Consider the following 16,245-nt stretch of genomic DNA (forward strand, 5'->3'; position numbering starts at 1 on the left):
TGTGGTTCTCCCTGTTTCTGCTCCTCCTCCTGTATCACTACTCTTCCTCACACTCTCTACCTCCTGCTATTCCTCCTTCTCCTGCACACTCCCACCTTATCCCACACACATCGTTTGACCATTTTATTCCTCAACCCTGCTTCTCCTTCCCTTCTCCTCCTGCCCCCAGGCCCAGCACCCACTGCCGGCTCCCTCTTCCCCCCAGACCCACAGCATCCCACCGCAGGGGCAGGGATGGAGCTGGGCCAGCTCGGGCTGGGGCAGCGCTGGGCTCTCGGCCGCTCCCGCCCGCACTCGCTCCCCACTGCAGCCGCTCCCGCCAGCACAGAGCGGGGGGGCCCGGCCTTGGCGCTGCCCCACTCCCACCTCCCCAAATTCCCCTCGCGGGGGGCGCTGGGGCCAAACGGGGAGCGCAGGTGGGGAACGCTGCGAGCTGCGGCTCTGCCTGGCAACTGGTGAGTCATCAACACTGCGTGCTCTGATTGGCTGAGCCCTGCCTGAGGGCTGGGGCTGCAGCAAGGGGGGACACCCTGCTCCAGGGGGGATGTCCCACAAACGGGGGACACGATGAAAGGAAAGAGAAGGAAAGTGTCTTTACAAACAGATGCTGTGAATCCGCTCAGAGATAGGGCCAGGGACACGTACATAAGGAAGTGACAGGAGAAGCCATCAGTTTCAGAAAATGTTATTAGTTGATGCTGCTCATCATTATTAGTTGTTAATAATTGATGCTGTTATTATTTGATGCTGCTGTTATTAGACTGCTGCTCAGCCAAGATCCTGCTAAAATCATCAACTTCGAGAAGAACAACAGACTTAACAGAGACATGAATATTGTTTGCTAAACAAAAGTGGGGAGCATATTAGGAAGGGCGTATGTATTAGGTGGATTGGATGTCTGTACCTCTCAAGTACTTGAGCCAATGTGTAAAGGGCAGATATTCAATTATCTCCCTTGCAATTCATGTCTGCAATTCTTAACTCTAGTGCAATTCTCCACCTAGTGCAGGCTGGAGATAAGGGATGCACATTTAAAGCAGCAGGCTCTGGCCAGAATCCTGTCTCCTGTGAAATCTCTCCCACGGGAAGCTGGGCTGGCACTGACCCTGCCTTGGCACTTTGCTGTTCCCAACACCCACCCAGGACATCGGCTCCTGCCTAAGGAGTGCAAAGCAGCCCCACTGGTGGCCAAGTGGCCCATGCCAAGTGTCCCTGAGGCCACAAACAGCCGCCAGCACAGCTCAGCACGGGGGGACCCCTCAGCCTCGGCTCAAGGGCTCTCAAGCCCCGCAGATTTGCACTCCCCGCCGGCAGCAGCAGGAGGGGAGGCCGCCACTCAGCTGCCCTGAAGGCAACGCAGCAGCAGCCAGGGCTCCACAGCGGGCCAAGCCCCTGCGCCTGCCCACACATCCTCTGCTCAAATCCTCTGCCTGGCCACCCTCCTCGGCATCTCCAGCCCCTGGGGCCAAGCCTTGCTGCCACTGCTGCAGCTTCAGCGCTTGCTGGGCCTGCCCTGCCACAGCTGCTGGGGAACACAAGGGCACAATTCCACTCTGGGGCTCAGTTACACTCACACACTGGGCTGCCTGCGATTGCACGGCTGCAAAATTCACCATCTAATATTCTTTAAATTTTTTTACATTGTATTTCTCTACTCAGGCTTGGTTTGCCTTTGCCTTGGGGAAAGGAATTCCGATTTTTTTTTCCAAGGGATGTTACACCACTCAATGGAGATGAGTTTAACATCTCAACAGACTGGGAACAGCCCAAAAGATGCCCACAGAGATAACGACCAGCAACAAAACATCAACCCCCAGCAGCAAACAGCAACCAACAGCTACCCCAGACACTGCCCCCGGCAGAGCTGGAGACACCTGGTCTGGAAAAGGCTGAGAAGGAAATCCAGGAGTGTGCACCTAATCAACATCACAGGCAAAGAAATCCGGGTCCCACAGCAAACCAAATACTAACAACTACACAACTTGGAAACAGTGAACATTAAACCAGTGGATTTAGATTGGTTCAGACTGTATCAAATTTAGGAAAAATCCAGTAAAACTCACATGTCTCATGGAATGATTTTCTCTCCACACCCAGGCCATTTGTGAAAGAAATTATTTCTCTGCACATCCTGGCCAAAGAACACCCGGGCCAGAATAAGGTAAAGCCTTGATTTAATGTTGTTGGAGACTTCTTGTTCTTCCCCCAGGTTTGGTCACAAGATTGCACCATTTGCATGTCTTCCCTAATATTCCTACTTTTATATTGTCAGTTTGCTTTGGGACAGGGGTGTGAGAATCAAGTTTTACTCTTAGGAGAAGTATGAAAAACGTTTACTCCTTTTGGGGTTTTTTGTGCGTGTGTGTGTGTGTGCCTGCTAGCCATGGCAAAATTTTCATCTGGGTTTTTTGATGTTCACCTGCAGGCTGCAATCCTGAAAAATTAGAAGAGCTTCAAAGGTGACTCTTTAACATAAAAGAGTTACAAAAATATTATTTAAAAAAAAAGGATAAACAAAAAGCAGTGAGGGGAAAGGGTGGGAACCCCTGGGTCACTGGATGGCTGCTCTGCAAGAGAAGCTTCATTCCAGGCAGCCTGGAGAGGAGCTTTAGAAATGCAAATTAACACTGCAGGGGCAAAGTGTGGGCAATGTACCTGGGTCTCTTGCCTGGGGCAGGAATTGGGCTCATTCCCTCTGCCCCTCACTCCAAGCTCTGCCTGCTTGCACTGATGGAATTTGCACAGCTCCAGGCAGAGCCCCTGCTGAGGATATCTGACTCTGCAACAGAAATGGGTTCAGCTGCAAAGGGAAACAGCAAATGGAGAATCTTCTGAAAACATCACTTTAAAAAGTTGGGGGGAATCATCCCTCTGCCCACTGCAACACCTGCTGTCACTCTCTGTGTTATATAAGGGGAATTAGACCACTTTATTTTGGGATTTGGTGGGGGTCTTTTGTGTTTTTTGGTTATTTAGGAAAATCAGTTAGGAATCCAAGAATGTTATGTTTAAATTACAGAAAAGCAATCAATTGATGCAGCCCTGGCTCCTGAGGGAGCACTAAAAATGGGCAAAAGCTGAAAGGCCACCAGGACAAATCCTACAACACCATGAACCAGCCCCTGGGAACCCTCAGGAACTCATTTCTGGAGCCAAGGAAACCATTTCTCATTCAATGGCATCGTTAGATTACAAGCTCTCCTCCAAATAATAACCAGCCAGACAGCTCCAGCTCCTGACCTTCCTGCTGACCAATCCACTGGAATGAGGAACACAACATTTCACCAGGGGATGGGATCAGATCATCTGTTAGCAGGAAAAGGAGGAGTTGTGGAAAATTAAATGACTCAAGTTGCTGTTGGCAAATAGATGACAAAGGAAAAGTGGTGAAGCAGATAAAGGAAATAAGAAAGCAGCTCAAGTACTAGTCAAAACGTGGAAAGGATGGGAATAGGACACGGTTTTGTGGCTCCCTGGCAGACCATGGGTTAAAAGAATGCTGTTTCTCCTCTCATGTGCTGTCAAAAATTTGTATTTTATGACTGGCTTTTTGCAAATATCAAAATGAATATTATATGTGTTGTGTTAGAAAGTAATGCTGCATTAATTCTCTTAAGAAGTGTGTTAAATATAGTTTTAGGTTATAACAAAATGTTAAAATACAAACTATGCTATGTAGGGCATAGTTAAAGACAGGACTTGCAGGGAGCTAGCAGCCACAGGACACCTAAATTTTTTAGAGAAAAAGAATTTATTGGCCTCTTATCAGAAGAAATAAACTTCTTCTTCAGCCTCAAAGGCTCTGTTAGGATTAGGAGGAAGAAGCTGAGGATGACCAGACCAAATGCTTTGTTTGAATGGAATATATGCATCATGTATGAAGTGTATGAATATGCAATAGACTGTTGATTTAAGGGTTAACCTTTTGTTAACCAGTGTCCTTTTTCGGGCTTGTGCTGCTCATGAAAAGGCATCAGGACATCACTATTTGTTTTTATTGTCTCATATTGAATTAATTCAAACTGTCTAAATTATTATTACTCTAATTGTACTACTATTTTTATAACTATTTTACTACTATTAAACCTTTGAAATGTTAAAAAGAAGTGATTGGCGTTTTTCACATGGGCTACAGCAACTCTCATCTTTTTACCATGCTCCACACCTGGAGAGTGCAGCTCATTTAGCAGGTGAGCCAGGGGATGCAGGGGGCAGCCAGGCCTCCTGATCCAGAAACGGCTCCAGAAGGACACGGAATGGGGGCAATGAGAATAATCCAAAACAAAAAAACACTCAGGAAATGAGATTGACTCCATAGTAATTCATGTTTGTAAAGACAATTGGTGAAAAAACAAGAGGAGGGATTGCAAGGAATAAAACGAATGCGTCTTCAGAAAGACATGGCGTGAATCTACTTGGAGATAGGGTCAGGGACTTGTACAGATTTAAAAGAGTTACTAATTGACACGGACTGCTGCTCAGCCAAGGTCCGGCTAAATTCCTGAACTTTAAGAGGAAGAACCAAGATTTAATGCAGCAATGAATTTAGGGTGTTACACTAAAGGGGGTGCACAGTAAAGGGCACATACAGCAGGCAGATCGGGCAGTCTTGGACCTTTCGAGTATCTCGGCCAGTGCGGTGAGGGCAGGGGGAGAAGCGGCCGGGAAATGAGGATAAAAAGCGAGGCTAAGATTGAAAGACCGTCTGGGAAATGCCCCACGGCCTCTCCCTCTGCTCAGCAATAAAGTCACTTGCACAGGACTCCTCGGGCTGCCCCGGGCACAGAAACCTCCGCCGACGGGAATTTCCCCGCACAGCCCCGGCACGGGGCAGCCCCCTCTGGCCCAGCCACACGAACCGGGCCGAGCCAGCGCTGCTCCGCCAGCGGCTCCTGCCGAGGCAGCGCCGGCAAGGAGACCGCGGGCAGCCGCTCCCGCAGCGCCCTCAGCCCAGGGCCCACACGGCCCGGACACGGCACAACCCACCCGCCGGAGCCCCCTGCCGCCCCCGAGGCCCGCAGCGAGCCCCGAGCCCCCGCACAACCCAGCGCGGCTCCCACCTGCGCCGCGGCCGCCTCCGAGCTCCGCCACCGCCTCCCCGCGCTCCGCCCGCTGCCGCCGCTCCCGGGCCCGCACACGCGCTCCGCCAATGGCGCCGCTGCGCAGCCACGGCCGCCCTCAGCCCGGCCCCGGGGCCCTGCTCCGCCCCGCTCCCGCCAATCAGCGCGCCACAACCACGACTGACGGCACCAACGCCCAATCGCAGCCGGGCCCGGGCTCTGCACGCGCCACGGCCCCGCCCCGCGCTCTCAGGGCCCCCCGGGCTGCGTGAGGGCAAAGGCGGAGCTGAGGAACAGCCCTGGGCCGGGCCCGGGCCCGAGGGGGATTGGGCTGCAAACACAAACAAACTTCTCCGCAGCTCCCGCCACGGCTTTCCCGGCACTGCCGCTTCGGTGCCTCCGGCTCCGCGGGAAGCCCTGGAGCCTCACTTCTCCTACCCCTAATTAGGAGCATCAGTGCATCGCTTTCATTTCCCCCAAAAGGTGAAAACTGCCCAAAACCTCTGTGGATGAGTGGGGGAGGGGAGAGATTTCTGACAGAAAACTCCAAAATCGCAGAGCAGGATGATGAGAATTCAATGCAGACCCTTCCATCCAGCTTTCCCCCCGCCTCCCTCCTTCCCGCCGCGCCTCCTCCCCCGGCAGTGCCGCAGACAGGGAATGGGGCCGGGCTCCGTTCATCCTCCGGGGCTTCTCCCTCTGCCCGCGGACAGGAGTCGTTCCCCTGCTGCACCCTGGGCTCTCTCCCACCTGAGACTTCTCCAGGAGCTTCTCCAGCCTTAGTCCACCCCACGGGGCACAGCCCCCCTGCAGCTGCTGCAGCGTGGGTCGCTGTGCCCCGGGGTCAGTCCTTCCAGGACAGGCTGCTCCGGCGGGGCCCCTCTGGCCGCGGGGTCACAGCCTCCTCTCAGGCATCACCGGGCTCCAGCGCGGCTGCTCCAGGGGCTGCAGGGGCATCTCTGCATCCCCAGGGGCTGCAGGGGCATCTCTGCATCCCCATGGATCTGCAGGGGCATCTCTGCATCCCCATGGATCTGCAGGGGCATCTCTGCATCCCCACGGATCTCCAGGGGGAATCTCTGCAGCCCCATGGATCTCTGCATTCAGCCCTGCTGTCTTTGGAGGCGCCGGGAATAGGCTGAGCTCTGCCTGAAGCTCTTCCCACATTCCCCACACCCTTCCCAGCACAGGGAGGGTTTTACCTCCTCACAGCTCCCCAGGCTGGGTTTGCAGCCCCTCCTCGTGTGGGATCTCTGGGGCTTTTCCTCCCCGTTGGATTCCTGCACCACGGAGCTGTTCCAAATGGCCTCTTCCACGAGGTTCTGTGGCAGGGATTTGTTCTCCCTGGTCTCTGTCCTCAGCTTAGTGCCTGGGGGGGAAAAGGCAAGGGGAGTGTGAAAAACGCCAATCATTTATTTTTAAAATTTTAAAGGTTTAAGTGTAATAAAATGGTTATAGAAATAGCAATACAGTTAGAGTAATAATAATTTGGACAACTTGAATTAGGACAATATGAGACAACAAAAACCAAACAGTTACGGACGTCCAGCTACCTTTTTCTGGGCAGCACAAGCCCAAAAAAGGACACTCGTTAACAAAGGATTAACCCTCAAAAGCAATAGCCCGTTGAATATTCATACACCTCATACATGATGCATAAATTCCATTCAAACAAAGGATTCTGTCTGGTCAGTGTCAACTTCTTCCTCTTTATCCTAAACAGCATCTTCATGGCTGAGCAAGGCAGGAAGAAGTTGGTTTCTTCTGATAAAAGAGCAATAAATTCTCTTTCTCTGAAAGATTTAGGTGTCCTGTGGCTGCTATCTGGAGCATTTACCTCATTCCTTTCTCTAAAAAATGTCCCACATACATAGTTCCTATTTTAACTACAAAAGTTATCTTTTAACTATAAAGCCACATTTACCATACAATTAAAATGTTAATACAGCACTGCTAACCAATACAACAAAGCACATATAGTAAATATCTGCATAGAGCCATGTAATATGCACTTTTCACACTGCCAAGGTAATCTGTCTAACCACGATTAAATAAATATAAAGGCTGTCCCTGTTACAGCAAAAATTCTGATATGGCCCCAAACACAAACGGGGCCGGGGGAGGGGGAAAATTTCTGGAGTTCTTTTAATTTGCTTTCATGTACATTAATCAACACACTTGTTTTTTCCACGTAAAATGCTGCACTTGTTGCAAACAAAACCTTAAAATCTCACAAACACAACAATACAGTCCCAAGAATCAAATTACCACAATGCAGGGGAAAAAACACACAACTCCCCTGTACCTCAAATCTCAGGAATCACTTATAACAAGCTGTTTCTATTACAGCCCTGACAGCCCACAAACACTGGTTCAAGTCAAAACCCTTCTAAAAGGGTGGCTTAACCCTTTTGACTCAGGCTCAAGCTTGATGTGCAGCCTAACAACACAGATGGCACACAACAAAAATTACCAGCTTGTTACAATTCTAACTTTCACACAATAGTCAGCGAAATCTCACACTACCCCAGATGAACCCAAAGCTGCAATTTTGCAGACTCCCCAAGGAGAGGGAGCACAAAGGCACTGTGTGACAGCGTTTGACCCTTGCCTCCCAGGTCCCACTGCAAAGGATTGGTCAACCCCTGAACACAAAGCGTTAGCAAAGACTGGCTATACTCAAACTCCAGGTGTCACAGCCAATGCTGTTCCCCAAAACTAGAAAGTTCACAGGCACAAACTCACTAGGAAAGGGGTATTTCTTTCCACATGTTATAAATAGGAAGCTTGACTAGGCCAATATTCAAGCAACAATCAATTTATTAATCAATTATGGTAAAGTATGAGCAAAACAGCGCTGGGTAGAGTGGAGGCAGTTTTCCCTCCAACTGCACACCAATATTTGGGCTTACAGGTATTTATAGGGGTACTCAGAAGCTTTCCCAGCAGTTTCTATTTCTACTTGTTTACATCACAATTCTATGCACTATTGTGATTTAGGTTTTCTCAGGAGGCATCCCAAAAAGGAGGATCCCCAGATGGTGTTGGTAGTTTCTGAGATGTTGGTCCAGTTTCCACAAGAACAATGACGAATCCCCTCTGGTGAAGTCCAGCTCCCCAGATGTGGGTCCCCCTTTTTAATTACAATTACTATAAATCTCACAACAGTGATGTCCAGTTTCCCTTGGTGAAGTTGTAAATCCTTGAGATGATGTCCATCTTCCTTTCTCAAGCTGTTTTTCTCAGTTTTGTTAAGGAGTGAGATGAGCACATTTCCTTTCTATATATTCCAAAGCTATAGTTTCAAGGATACAAACAATATTTTAAAATTATACTTCAAAAGGTTATTATTGCAGCACTCTTTAAGGCTTGACTACAAGCAAAGAGCAACATCCTTAATGCTTTAATTCAAGTGCTCCTAAATCAATGCAGGTTAATTGCAAACACAGGCTAGGTTCAAAGGCCTTCTTCCATGCTTTACTTTCCTCAGTTATTATTAGAATTTGCAGCCGTCCCATGGTCGGCGTCCACACATATCACAATCACAAGTACACACATTGCCTGTCTGTACCAGACACGAAACACAACTTTGTATTTCACAAGTCCCATTCTATCCCCGGTTTCCAGGAGAGGAAATCACGGAGGTCAGGATTCCAGGGCTTTCTCTGTGGTGGGCAGGACAGGGACCGGCTCTGGGATAGGGGCTGGGGAGGGGACCCTGAGCACAAGGAGCAAGGAACATCTGGGAAATGTGGATTATAGGGGAAAGATGCCAGGAACTCTCCCATGGGATTGGATTGCTGCAAAATATACCAAGGTTATTTCTTTTTAATCTTCTTTCTCTATTCAGGCTTGGTTTGATTTTGCCTTGGGGAAAGGAATTTTAAGGGGTTTTTTTTAAGAGATGTTACACCACTCAATGGAGATGAGTTTAACATCTCAACAGACTGGGAACAGCCCAAAAGATGCCCACAGAGATAACGACCAGCAGCAAAACATCAATGCCCAGCAGCAAACAGCAACCAACAGCTACCCCAGACACTGCCCCCGGCAGAGCTGGAGACACCTGGTCTGGAAAAGGCTGAGAAGGAAATCCAGGAGTGTGCACCTCATCAACATCACAGGCAAAGAAATCCGGGTCCCACAGGAAACCAAATACTAACAACTACACAACTTGGAAACAATGAACATTAAACCAGTGGATTTAGATTGGTTCAGACTGTAGAAAGTTTAGGACAAATCTTGGGAAACTCATGAGTCAGGGAATGATTTTCTCTGCACAGCCGGGCTAGGTGTGGATGAAATTATTTCTGTTGCACATCCTGGCCAGAACCAAGTAATGCCTTGACTCTCTAACACTAAAGACACAGTTGGAAAGTTTTTGCTTTCCCTGCAGTTTCAGTGACAAGATTACATCATGAGAATAATTTTTCATAATAATCCTAATTTATATATTGTCAGGTACGTTTGGGAGAGAAGAGTGAGAATCAATTTTTGGTCTGGGTTTTTCGATGTTCACTTTTATGTTGCATTTTGTAAAACTTGAAGAGCTTTAGAGGTGACACTTTAACTCATAAGCAGTTAATAGTTTGTTTAAAATACTGTTTAATAAAAAAAACCGAACCAAAAAAAAAAAACCCTTGAAGAGAAGCTTCATTCCAGGCAGACAGCAGAGGAGCTTTAGAAATGCAAATTAACACTGCTGAGACAAAGTGTGGGCAATGTACCTGGGTCTCTTGCCTGGGGCAGGAATTGGGCTCCTTCCCTCTGCCCCTCACCCCAAGCTCTGCCTGCTTGCACTGATGGAATTTGCACAGCTCCAGGCAGAGCCCTGCTGAGGATATCTGACTCTGCAACAGAAATGGGTTCAGCTGCAAAGGGAAACAGCAAATGGAGAATGTTGGGAAAACTTCACTAAAATAAGTGGGGGGAATCATCCCTGTTCTCACTCCAACACTTGCTGTCACTGTCTGTGTTCTATAGGGTGCATTAGACCATGAGGTTTTTTTTGCTACAAGTTCAGAGAAATCATTGGAGAAACCAAGTATATGATGATTCAATTAGAGAAAAGCAGTCAATTGATGCAGCCCTGGCTGGAGGGAGTGCTCAAAAATGGGAAAAAGCTGAAAGCCCCATGGACCTGCAGGGGCATCTCTGCATCCCCATGGATCTGCAGGGACATCTTTGCATCCCCAGGGATCTCCAGGGGGATCTCTGCATCCACATGGATCTGCAGGGAGATCTCTGCAGCCCCATGGATCTCCAGGGGGATCTCTGCAGCCCCATGGATCTGCACGGGGATCTCTGAAGCCCCATGGATCTCTGCATTCAGCCCTGCTGTCTTTGGAGGCGCCGGGAATAGGCTGAGCTCTGCCTGAAGCTCTTCCCACATTCCCCACACCCTTCCCAGCACAGGGAGGGTTTTACCTCCTCACAGCTCCCTGGGCTGGGTTTGCAGCCCCTCCTCGTGTGGGATCTCTGGGGCTTTTCCTCCCCGTTGGATTCCTGCACCATGGAGCCGTTCCAAATGGCCTCTTCCACGAGGTTCTGTGGCAGGGATTTGTTCTCCCTGGTCTCTGTCCTCAGCTCAGTGCCTGGGGGAGGAAGGACAAGGAGAGGAAGAGACAGGGAGAAGGGAAAAGGAAAAAGCAGCAGGAGAGGAAGGAAAAAGAAGGAACAAGGGAGGAAGGAGATGGGAAAGGAACGTGGATGGATGAAGGACAGAATGAGGAGAGGAAGGACAGCAGAGAAGGAGAAGATGGGATTTGCCTCCGTGCCAGAGGGAAGGGGAAGGAGATCCCCCCAGTCCATCCCTGGCAGGATGGCATTGGTAGTGAGGCTGTCCTGCAGCGATGCTGGGCTGGGAGATGGAGCAGCAGAGAGGGGAAAGGGGCAGTGACTTCCTCCTCAGCTGCCTGGCTGTCCCAGTCTGGAGCGTCCTGGCGCTGCCGAGGCCCTCGGAGCGTCCGGCACTCAGGAGCCCGAAGCTCACGGCTGCTTTATAAAGCTGACACAGCAGGCAGGATGGGTCTGTGCATGATCTCCATCAAACTGGGTTTATTGGCACAGGAACAGGGGACACAGCTGAACAGGGTCCAGGGACAAAGCCAGGGGGCAAGCTGAGGGCACAGGGGGTTTTTATATGGGGCAGTGAGGGTGGAGCTGAGGGTCAGGGTCCAATGGATATGGGGGAAAATGGGGCAAAGGAGGGCTTAAGGGTCGGGTCAGCTGATGGGGAAACAGGGGCAGAGGAATGCAGTAAACTAGGGCCAGTGGAGGGACAGAGAGAGAAGAACATTCCAGGGACTACCCAGAGATGGGTAACAGGGCTTGAACTAGGGTAATTATGCCCACGGGCCAATGGGGTAACATAACTTTGCATAAATCAGCATGTGCCTGCAAAGATCTATGGGAGAAGCAAGCTTCTCACCATAACCTTGAAATCTATTCTTCTTTTTTGGGACCAGTTCTCCACAGCAGGGAGATTGAGACTTCCAGGGGCCTCCACACCAGTGCATCTTGCTTTTCATTACAGCCTACTCCAGCTCCTCCATCCAGACAAAGTTTAGGATTGACAAATCCTGGCTTGGGGGAAGAACAAGGTGTGAGCACCTTGGGTTGTGTGAAAAATGAGACTCATTGTTTAGAAGTTTTAAAATTTAATAAGGAATAATAAGGGACAAATCCGTAACAGCGCTGGGTGCTTGGTGATGGCCAGAGGCACACCGGTTAACCACAGCAACTCTTCTTAGCTACTTTTTCTAGTGCATTGGTCAAATATAAATTCAGAAAGTTTATACTTATTGAAACATTTTTCGAACTCATTTCTGTGATCCAGTTTTTTTTTAGGTTGGTTCAACCCCTGTCCCACCCTTTTACAGTTCAAGCAGTCCAATCATAAAGCCTTAACTGTCTGTCAGGAGGATCTCTCTTACGTGAGTCAGTGGTGTATCTCCAACTTTGTCCTAAACCATTTGATGAAAGTGAACTTTATGTGTACTTTTAAGATTGTAATGTGGTAGCTGCAGCTGAGATTACCTGATGTGAGAAATTGCTAATGTAGTTGTATGATTGAAGACTTTGCTTTAAAGGAAATGCTGGGTTGGTTTTTTTTCTCTAGTCACTTTATGCTTAGACTTGCATCATGGAACATACCATACAATATACCGTATGTGCATTTCAGTCTACGCTACTGCTCCATTAATAAGTTTCTAAAATTGGATGTTGCGCTTTTTCAGCCTTTGCAGCTCATGACTTAAAATACTCAAAAGGTAAACTGATTTCCTTAAGTTTCCTCAGTAGTATGTACATACAATGTCTGCAAATCTTGGCTGGTGATGAAACCCTTCTTTCAATTCTTGTTTTAAATTGCCTGAAGGATTCATAAGTGAATATCAGAAGACAAGGGAACATTATGGTGCTGTGAAACAAGCAGGATTGCATCACATCAACTTGACCTTCAAAACCTGTAACAGATTTGTTGAATTAATATTTGCTTGCTCAATCTGATTGCATGTAATTCATTCTATTCAAAACAACTGAAGTGGATGTCAGTGATATCTTAAATTAACTCATGTCAGTGATTTGTTTTTGCATTTATCTTCTTATATATTTTTCAGGTGTTTTTTGATTTAATGAGAGAAATTAGAGCCAGAAAAATGGAAGACAGCAAAGAAAAGAATGGGAAGAAGAAAAGAAAAAGCCTAGCTAAGAGGATCAGAGAAAGATGTTGCATTTTATAATCAAAAGCTTGGATTCCTTTCCTACCCTGACCATACTAATAAAAACCATAATTTATAAGCATGCCATTGAAGGCTGAAGTGACTGAAATTACCCTAACATGTTGGAAAATGTAATGTACCACTAAAAGCATGATTTGGAGCGGCACTGAAAGTCAAATTCACTGAAAACAAATTATGTGGCTTCAAGAGAAGCAAAGTTCAGTCCATTTCATAATTTCCTACCTTCTCACATTTCTTCTGAATGTAGTGTTTCATAGGTAGTCTTTTCTTTAATAGTGAGCAAGAGGGGCAAAGTATTACTTTGTGGGTTCTTATAAAGCATACTTTTTTATCACTTGTCAATTCATCTTGTCTTTTGTTGCCTTGAAAATTGTGAACATGATACCTAACAAAGCAGTATGCAGCTGTTTTGCCATGGAGTTATGCAAATTAAAAAAGAATAATGGATATGTGAACAGCTATGTTGAGGAAAACTATATGTGGTTCTGCATTACCTGATTAACATAGAAGAGTGATGTAATCTTTTACATTGAAACATTTGAATATGCCTTAATTTTAAAACCCAAACATAGCAGGTTGCTTAATCAAGGGTGTATTTTCAGCTCTGTTGCATGGAGACTGTCCCTGTGCATCAGTGCAAGACTGCCCTCTCTGTGGAGTGCAGTTACTTGGATGATTTCACTCACTAGCTGTCTGCTAGCAGTGTTTGTTCTTTAAATGTGTGCCATACTCTGGTAATGTGAATAATACAGAGCATATTCTGTCATCTGTAACTTGGTAGACAATATGGTCTCTTAAAACTAAAAGGTCAGAATACACATAAGACTGAAGTCATAAGCCTATGGCACATAAAAGCCTGGAATTGTTTAAAATTTAACATGCTGGTACCTTGAAACTTCCCTTTTGCACATAGATTTTTGTCTAGATGTTCCTTGGGTTTTAACTCCCTGGAATTTGGTGGAGTGGGGCTGATCTAGTAGCGCTTATATGTTTTGAGTTAAGATGTTGTCTGGGAAATTCTGGTTAATTTCTTTTATGTTCCTAATACTTAGCTATTGGAACATGGTGTGTTATGCTGAAGCTCTTTGCAGGTTTTGTACTGTTTAGTCTATGTTGATTTTCAAATGGGGAACAGTGTAGCTACTTTTTCTAGTTAATGTTGATATCAAACAATCAAATGTGCTTTGCAATACAGAAACCTTTAACATGCACATCCAAAATCCCCAAACAAAACATACTGCCTCAGTTGCTTCAGAACAAGAAGAATACTAGCACATGGTCAGTGTGCTACATCTTAACTAAAAATATACCAGAATGTTTGAGGGTTTTGGACTCCTCTGGGGTGAGACAGGCTAGATCAATTCCACAAACTGTTAGACTTTTTATACATGTATAAGCCTATAACTGACAGTTAAAATGTGCTCAAGAAAACTCGGTAACAAATATTTAACTTTCATGCTAACAGATGTTTTAGGGACTCAAGTCTTAGGAGTTACATTTGTCATGTTCAATATTTATCAGTAGGAATTTTGTATGTACATTTAGTAGACTGCCAAGTGCAGAATAAAAGTTACTCATGTAACTGGCAAATATACGCCAGTCTTCATCTTACTGTGTACTCATTTGGGTCTATTTAGCCAGGGAGTCTCACCACTAACATTGTGACTTTGCTTTGGAACCTGTATACTGGGAACTGAGGTGTTATGAAGCCACTGGACACACAAAACTTGTCTTGGCTGATGCCTTATCCTGTCCTTTTATTTGCTATTTGAGCCATTGAAAGATGAATAAACTTCCATTTTTCTAAAATACTTGTGCAGTGTTAATTGATAACTCATGATCAATTACTCATAAACTACAGCCAATGCCAATTGTCAAGCAGTTAAACCTAAGTACTCTAAAAGACTGGTTCATGTGCATGAAGAAAATTGTACATTAAGCCAAATTAGTCTGGTAAAAAGCCACTTTTTAAAAGCTATGTATATGCTGCCTTCTGTCCATAGGTAATTTGCCTAGATGGTACAAGACTACTTGAAAACGGGCAACAAACTGAGGAAAGCTTGTTCCAAAATTACTTTTCTATAAGAATGGAAAGTGAAATTTAAAAAAATAACAAACAACAACAGCAACAACTAAAAACCCCGAACAAACAAAACCCTAAATCAAAAAAGGACAACCTACATAACTTTTAATAAAATAAAAATTAATTCTAATTAATTTTCTTTTGGCGCACTCAAGGAGAACCGAAGGTGTGCTTCCTCAACCTGCAGGGAATATAGCTTGCATCATGTATTACAGGATTTGGGTATATCTTGAGAGAGTCATCCAAAGTGAGTGTTACATTTGCATCATAGAGGAGTGTTTTGTTTAGCCTACTTGAGTGTCTGAAATTCCTAAGTCTAGCTGCTCAGATAGCTTCTGTGCCTGAGGGCACTTTTTATCCCCTATTTCTTCAAGAAGCCGAAGACACTCTTCTCTGGCAAGATCAAAGTTTTCCATGGTAGTTGCCTCCAAGTTAGCCTAATGCTGGCAGTAGTGCTGCTCACTTTTGTGAAATGCAGTGTACGGTAAATCTGCAGAACAGGGAAAGATGCCTTAATTTGTAAAAAGCTATAAAGTTGAGTCTTCTGTTATGTATGAAACCAATGCTGAATTTTTATGCTAACTTTATTTTATTCTGTAGTTTTTCATAGCTTTAGAAACTCAATTGACTTTTAAAAAGGTTGGCTAAGAAATCTGTGGTGTATTTGGTAATTTCTGTAGCCTCCCACTGAATATACAGTAGGTTAACAATAGCGGTGTCTAGCAGTTTTCTTTGACTATTTCACAATAGCGCGAGGGTGTGTGCAGGAAGTCCCTTCCCATTCTTAGAGACCTTGTTAACATTACAGTAGCAAGCAGAATGACCCTTCTGGCAATTCCAATGGCAACCATCATGCAAGAACCAAATCTTTTATCTATTTCTATGTGAAATGGGCTTGCTGAAAATCCTGGTCTCCATTTGGGGACATCAAAGTTTTCAGTGCCTCTATGAAACTACAGAATCAGAATGTTCTGAGTTGGAAAAGGACTCACAAGGATCATCGACTCCCAACTCCTGGCCCTGCACAGGACATCCCAAGTCACATCATGTGCATGAGAGCATTGTCCAAGCATCTTGAACTCTGCTGGGCTTGGTGCTGTTACCACTTCCCTGGGGAGGCTGTTCCATGCCCAACCACTCTCTCCATGAAGAGGCTTTTTCTAATATCCAAGCTACACCTCCCCAACACAACTTCATGCCATTTCCTCGGGTCCACTCCCTGATCCTGAAAGAAGAAACAGTACCTCCCCTCTGCTTTCCCTTGTGGGGATGGTGAAGAGTGCAATGAGGTCTTCCTCCAGAGGGGAGGTGTCCTCTACTTGATTATAGTTCAATGCAAAATGTGGAGCAGCAGAGCAGT

The 16,245-nt window shown here is 46.3% G+C and overlaps 1 protein-coding gene across 1 annotated transcript in view; it reads right to left on the bottom strand.

Moving 5' to 3' along the window:
* The window catches only part of LOC311164313 (tapasin-like), a gene marked incomplete at its 5' end in the record, with an annotated part of 12,835 nt that extends 12,371 nt beyond the window's left edge, over window positions 1-464 (bottom strand). The window contains one exon of the mRNA XM_084223721.1: window positions 306-464. Coding sequence (XP_084079847.1) covers window positions 306-464 — 159 coding nt within the window. The remainder of the gene's footprint in view (window positions 1-305) is intronic.
* Between the last annotated feature and the right edge of the window lie 15,781 nt (window positions 465-16,245).

Source organism: Fringilla coelebs (assembly GCF_963513975.1).
Source record: "Fringilla coelebs genome assembly, chromosome: 31".
Classification (NCBI taxonomy): Eukaryota; Metazoa; Chordata; class Aves; order Passeriformes; family Fringillidae; genus Fringilla; species Fringilla coelebs.